The following is a 7,411-nucleotide window of genomic DNA, read 5'->3' as shown; positions in this document are numbered from 1 at the left end:
GGATACTCAACTCAATGCAATATAAAATGACAATAAAAGTGCAATTTTTATAAAGCATGTAAAACAGTAATAGCACCTCAATGTATTTAAAAATACAATAATAACTCAGTTTGTATATAAAAATACAAAATACTCTACCGACAACCATCATTATGAGCTATGTGATGATACATCGTCTAGCCCACGCTACTAGAACTATCCTATACTTTATCCGGGGGTATAGAACTCCTCAACTAAGTGGATCCACTAGTCTATGCTTAAAAATCAATAAGAAATCATCTAAAAAGTATGACCTTTTATACCCACGTTGGCTACATGGTTTATGGGGGTTGTGAGTTGTTAGGGCTCTCCCCCACATCAATGCTCAATACTACTCCCGAAATATAACTTAGCTCATTATGTTTTAAAGAAAATATTTCCTCTTCCTCAACTTTGAGATTATTACTCAAAAAGTTTCTCTGAAAAGAGATAGTACTTAAAACTGCTCATGAACTCTTTTGGAAATCGGTGTTTCCTCTCATCTTAAATGTAAAAACATTTGATCTTGAGAATACTTAGTTCCCATATATCATTTTAAAGAAATTGAACTCAACTCTACTTGTCCTCAACTCAAATGTTCAAGTGCTAAAACAAGTTTTAAAGGATTGTAAAAAGACTTCTCAAAATGACTCGAAAGAACTCTCAAGACTTAATTCTTAAATCTACCTTTAATTTGAATTATGAATTCAAGGTTATGATTTACGATATGAAGGATATCGTGATGATTAAATGAGTTTTAGATAGTTATTAATGAGAAACGATTTAAAAACACTGTTCGGAGATCAAGTCCGTGACGCAGAGATGAATTATAATATTTGGTCGAAAAATAATTTTTGAAACAGTGGAGTCCGCGTTCTCTCCGTGACGCAGACTTGGGCGCCAAAATCACTAAAATGAAATCGTATTTGCAACTACAATCCCATTAAGTTCATACACAACTACTAAACGAAATCACATTTAAGCAACAAATACACCATCAACAAGCAAGACCTAACAGATAATTTAGCCCATTCACAAAATCACACCCCTAGAATTGGGGTTTTAGCTAGACATGTAAAAGAGATAAAAATTTATACCAATTTGAGTTTCCATAAAATGGGTATGAAGAATTAAGTCTTAAAACACATCAAGAGTGAAGAATCTTTGAGACCCACGTTCAATATCTTGGAGTTGAAACCCTTTGAATCTTCAAGGTCTTAGAAAAAAGTCTCCAAAACCCTCTAAAACTTAAACTCTCCCAAAAATTGTAAAAAGTTTGAATAATAGAAGTGATACTAAGCTAGAAATTTAAAACAACTATTTATAGTGTTTGAAAATTTGTACTGCGAAGGACCATTAGGCGCAATTAGTTGGGATCGCCTACACACTTGGCAATCCGCCTTTTGGTCTTGTTCATCCCATTTCTGCTTTTGCCTTCAACATTCTTGTGTTTTGAGGCATTGGACGATAGAGTGTTGCTTTGCGAAACTGCTCGGTGACGCACCGATTGCTCCTTTTCATCGCAGACTTGACCTTCTCCTTCAGGACTCAGCACACTAGAACATTCGGCGGGATTTAGGACCTTTCAGTGACTCACCTAGTGGATTAGGCGATCCTCAGGAAGTCTTTTCTCTGTTCTTTCAGCCGCTTTGTTCCTTTTTTTCTTGATAGCATCCAAGCTTTGTCTCTCAATCCAAATACCTGAAACTTAAGGGTTTACATTAGTTATTGAGACAAAATATGCATTTGAGGACACTAATTCTATTAAAATATAGCCCTAATTGAGTCCAAATTGTGGACTCATCAAAACCCCCAACTTAAACTTTTGCTTGTCCTCAAGTAAAACTAAATTTCAGCAGTTCAAAAAGGATTTCTGAAACAGTGCTACACAAGACTCAATCATGAATGTACACAAGGATTAATTGTATACTTAAAGACTTAAGTTGTGACACACCATTATCAAAGATTCTGAAACTCACTATACTTGCTTCAAATGCAAGTTCGAGCTCAACAAATGTATTCAAATGCCCTTACACAAAGAATGATTCCATATTCACACACAATGGTTTAATAATTTAAAGTTTCAGAATCAAATGCAATGCTCAGTCTCACAAAGAAGAACACAATACATGCTTTCACCCATAGGGTTACCCGTATTTTTCAATTAACAATTGTTTCAGCTCACTCACGATCAAAAAGGTCTTTCCAAGGCTTGTAATGGGGCTGAGTGCAAAGGTGATGAGTCCACAAATTGGACTCATATAGGGCTATATTTTAATAGATATTGTGTCCTCAAATGCTTATTTTATCTCAATATCTGATGAAGACCCTTAAGTTTCAGGTACTTGAAGTTTGAAGGAAAGCATGGACACTACGTTGCAAAAAGGAACGAGAAGGATAAAAAGAACGAAGAAATGAAAGCCTGAGGATCGATGATTCCACTTGGCGAATCATTGAAGGGTCTTACTTCGCCTTTTGTTCCAGTGTGCTGAGCCCTGAAGGAAAGGATCAAGTCAGCAGAAAAAGGGAGCAGTCGACGCATCGCCGAGAAGTTCCACGAAGCAGTACCATGTCACCTAATGACCCAGAGCACGACGATGCTGAAGGCTGGTGTAAGAAGGAGATAAACTACACCAACGGGCGAATCACTGAGTTGATCGGCGATTCCGACTAACGACGATGAGTGATGTGATGCAGCACAAATCTGTGAAAACTATAAATACTAGTTAGAGTTGTAGGTTTAAGTGTCGTAAAATTATTATAATTTTCATATAGAATAGTACTTTTTGATATTTTTGCTCTAAGTTTTAGTGGGTTTTGAAGACTTGAAGATCCAAAGGGTTTCATCTTTAAGATTTGGATTTGGGTCTCTTAGATTCTTCAATTTTGGCCTGTATCAAGACTTAAATCTTCATACCCAATTGAATGCGAGATCAATTTGGTATAAATTTCTATCTCTTATACATGTGTGGCTAAAACCCTCAATTCTTGGGGTGTGATTTAGCGAATATGGGTTAAGATAATTGTTGGGTCTTGCTTGCTGATAGTTTAATCTAGTTTAATTGTGATTTTGTTTAGTAGTTGTGGATGAATTTAATGAATTTATAGTTGCAAATACAAGTTTATTTATGTGTTTTCGGCTTGCTCAAGAGAGAGGTCGTAAAACTAAAACTACTAAATTGATGGCTGATGGGAGTGGGTCGACATGAGGTTCATCTCTAGAGAGTGAATCCTAGTCTCATTCCCACACACTCAGCTCGAGAGAGTGAGTGGTTTAAGGCGTAGGCTGGTCTTCATGCGGTAAGTGGATGTTCGAGAGGAACGCATTTGAAACAGGGTAAGTTGCTCGAGATAGAGCTTATCCCCCTTAAAGTTTAGCCTAGTCACAATTATTTGTATGAATCTTCTATCGAAAGCATGTACCCAATAATCTAGCTTAACCCGTATTCCCGTAACATCCCAAGGATCCCCTCTCATTACTTAAAAATCCTTGTTTAATTTGCTGCATTTACCATACTTGTGACAAAACCCCCCATTGTTAATTGACACTCTTATGTGCCCCTTTAATTTACAATGTTTTTAATCGTTAATGTCTTTAGCTATGATTATTTAGAACTAAATTTTATTTTTCTATTAATTCTCAAAACCACTCCCTTGGGAACGATCCAACCCTTGGTTGGGTTACTAAACTATTGTACGATCGTAGACATTTGCATCAGAAGTTGTGTCTTGATTACACAAACATCAAAATGGCGCCGCAGCTAGGGAGTGGTGTTATTTGAGAACTCTTAATTTAGTAAAAAAAATTTGGTTCTTGATAGTTGTAGTTCTACTCACTTAACTTTCAGTTTTGCTTTGAGTGTTTGTGTGTCACAATAGGACATATGAGTGCAGACAGGGAAAATAGTTGCCAAGCAGGCCATCCAACGGATGGTGTTCTTCATTGTTATGACATCGATGATGTTAATAGTGTTTATAACCCTCCCCACATGGGTGAGATGGGTGCAATTCGCATGCTACAAGCTAACGGAAATACAATGTTTGAAGTTACTACTGTGACATTCCAGCTCATACATTCAAGAGGCTTATATGGAGGGTTAGAGCATGAAGATTCACATGAACATATATGAAGCTTTGTGGAAGCGTGCAACCCTTTATCGTTCAAGAATCTGTCAGAAGAGTCAATTCGGCTGCGATTATTCCCATTGTCTGTGAAAGGAGAAGCAAGCAAGTGGTTAACCGAGTTACAAAAAAAATCCATCACATCATGGGAGGAACTGGTCATAGCATTTAACACAAATTTTTTTCCTCCATAAAAAATGATGAAGCTTAGAGATGAAATCCAAGGGTTCAAGCAAAGGGAAGGGGAACCACTCCATGAAGCATGGGTGAGATTCAAGAAGCTCTTACTTAAATGCCCAACTCATGGGCTACCAACCGATTTGCTACTTCAATATTTCTACCGGAGCCTTGATTCGGTTAATAAATGAGTGGCTGATCAGTTGGTACGAGGAGGAATAAGTTACAAACATTTGAGGTGGCTTCATTTCTTCTAGACGACATGACTAGAATAAATCAAGCATGGTATACAAAAGATGATCACGTTTCCCCATTACACTTTAGACTAACACAAGAGCAATTAGACAAAGAGAAAGAGAGGGATGAAAACATCAAGAAGATGTTGACTCAGATGGAAGTTCTACAGTAGCATATGAAGGGAACATGTGGAATGTTCAAAGTTGAGGAGGGTTCATCCCCAAGCTATACAAAGACTGGGGAGAATCAAGGTTGGAACTCCAGAAGATGTGAGGAGGGTTTCTACCTACGCTATTAGCAGCGGGGTGGAAATCAAGGTTGGAACCATTATAAAAAGTTGAACAATGGAAGTGCCATCAAGATTTGCCTGAGCAGAGTGATTATTGGAGAAAAGAGGATGAATATGAAGAGAATCACACTCACTCAAGTGAGATCCCAAAATCAAGGGGGAGTGCAAGTAGTTCCCGAATGAATGAGTTGCTTTCACGCATCCTTGACAAAGTTGAACGCTCAGATGATTTATTGAAAGGAATGAAAGACGATTTCTCATCCTTGAACAATAAAGTAAACTCACACATAGATGTAATCAAAACCCTTGAAGGTCAATTGAGTTTACTTACAGTACAATTGAAACAAAAGATGGAGACAGATGAGGAAGATAGAGGGTAGGCCGTTGTCACTCGGAGCGGAAAAGAAGTGAAAGGTGATATGATGAGAAATGAGGAAGTGTACTTGCCAACTGCAAGCAAAGATATGGAGGCCGAGGAAATAACCATCCCACAAGACATCATAAGGGAGCTACAAATTGATGTGGAGAAACACAAGCCATGCCTAAACACCAAACTACCTTTAGCCAAGATACCTCTTCTATTTCCTCAATGCCTCAAGAAAAAGAATGAGGATGAAAGGTTCAAGAAGTTTCTATCGGTATTCCAGACCTTATCGATTAATCTCCCTCTAGTTGAAGCATTGTTGGAAATGCCGGGTTACGCCAAATTCATGAAGGAGTTAGTCACAAAAAAAGGAGCTTGGATTTTGAGACGATCAAAGTCTCCCACATTTGTAGTGCAATTATGTCGAAGGAGTTACTCGAAAAGAAAGATGATCCTGGGGGCATTCACCATACCGTGCACCATAGGATTTTTCAAGTTCGTAAACGCCTTATGCGATCTGGGAGCAAGTATAAATCTAATGCCATATGCTATTTATAAACAACTCGGGCAGGATGAACCGCATGCTACAACTATGAGACTCCTGATGGCTGACAGATCGATCAAACATCCAGTGGGGATACTTTATGACATTCTGGTTAAGGTTGACAGATTCATTTTTCTGGTCGATTTTGTCATACTCGACTGTGACATAGATGCCGAAATTCCCATAATCTTGGGAAGACCATTCTTGGCAACTGGGAGAGCACTGGTGGATGTCGAGACCGAGGAATTAAAATTTTGGGTCAATGATGATGAAGTCACCTTTAACGTGTGCAAATCAATGAGATACCCGAGTGACATTCATGTAATCTCAACTGACGATGTGATTGACAAGGCTGTGGCTAATGTGAGTCATTTAATGTGTAGCAAAGAACCCTTTGAAGTCGCGTGGGCTAACAAAGAAGAGTTCGAGGTTCAGAGCCAAAATGAAGTTGTAGCCGCATTTCAAGTAAAGGGGTATTCACAAAGATTCCGATTAAATTGAACATCGACTTAAAAAATTGAGAAAGCCCTCCCGCCAAACAGTCAACTGAAGAACCATTAAGTCTCGATCTTAAGGTATTACCTTCGCACCTCCAGTACGCTTTCTTAGGCACAAATAACACCTTGCTGGTAATTATTGCGACTGACTTAACTGATTGGCAAGTAAATTTTCTCCTTGAAGTTCTAAAAAGGTATATAAAAGACATCGGTTGGACGATCGCTGATATAGTGGTGATTCCTCCAGGCCTTTGCACACATAAAATTCAGCTTGATAGTGATTGTAAACCGAGTGTTGAACATCAACGAAGATTAAACTCACCAATGCAAGAAGTGGTGAAAAAGGAGATAATAAAGTGGTTGGACGCAGGAGTGATCTACCCTATTGTAGATAACAAATGGGTCAGTCCAGTGCAATGTGTATGTCACAACCCAAAAGCATCCCCAAGTCGTAACATGCGTATTCGACCTCTCGGAGGCCTCATACAAGCCCTTAGCATTCATCACATTAGATATGTAAAATAGTGCGGAATTAAGAACTCTTTAAATAAAATCCCATAAGACTCAAAGGTCACTTTTAAAACATCATTCAAAAGTACACAAGCGGAATACTAAGTCTCTTAGCCATCTTAGACATAAACGTGAAAACATACTAGGGACACGCCCCTTTACAATCAAAAGAAGTCTATTAAGTCTATTACAAGAATCTTATCAGAAAACTAGAATAGAAAAGTCTTGCCCTCGACATATGAGGACATACCACAAAATCTAGGAAGAACTTCAAATCCCAAGTCACTACAAAACCCGCTCACTTGCCGGAACCTACACTTGTAGAAAATAGAGAAATATGGAATTAGCACAATTAAGTACTAAGTATGATGACCATGCAAGAACATGCCAAAACGGACATTTACAAGGAATAAATGCTTTCATATTATTTTGATAAAACCTTCACTTCACAAGTATAAGAGACATAATACAAGTCAATGTTCACATATAAAACCATAGCCAACAATATACATACTCAACATATATTCATATACAACCCATGCTTAACTTTAAAAGAACACACACCATTTCATTACCGTAGGACCTCTACCTAATATAACCTTAAGACACACTTGAGTGAGACAAGAAGTGACCGCCCATACAACCTCTTCAAG

General features: G+C 38.1%; 1 protein-coding gene and 1 non-coding gene across 2 annotated transcripts; one reads left to right on the top strand and one right to left on the bottom strand.

Annotated features, from left to right (window-relative positions):
- Positions 1-4,343: 4,343 nt before the first annotated feature.
- Positions 4,344-4,450, bottom strand: LOC125853998 (small nucleolar RNA R71). Its single transcript, XR_007445297.1, has one exon. It is a non-coding gene; the product is annotated as a small nucleolar RNA R71 (small nucleolar RNA).
- Positions 4,451-5,262: 812 nt separating this feature from the next.
- Positions 5,263-6,252, top strand: LOC125848802 (uncharacterized). The gene has a single exon (XM_049528778.1). The coding sequence runs from the start codon at positions 5,263-5,265 to the stop codon at positions 6,250-6,252; it is 990 nt and encodes a 329-aa protein (XP_049384735.1).
- Positions 6,253-7,411: the final 1,159 nt, after the last annotated feature.

Source organism: Solanum stenotomum, chromosome 1, assembly GCF_019186545.1.
Source record: "Solanum stenotomum isolate F172 chromosome 1, ASM1918654v1, whole genome shotgun sequence".
In the NCBI taxonomy this organism is placed as follows: Eukaryota; Viridiplantae; Streptophyta; class Magnoliopsida; order Solanales; family Solanaceae; genus Solanum; species Solanum stenotomum.
This window is presented reverse-complemented; position numbering and strand designations above follow the sequence as displayed.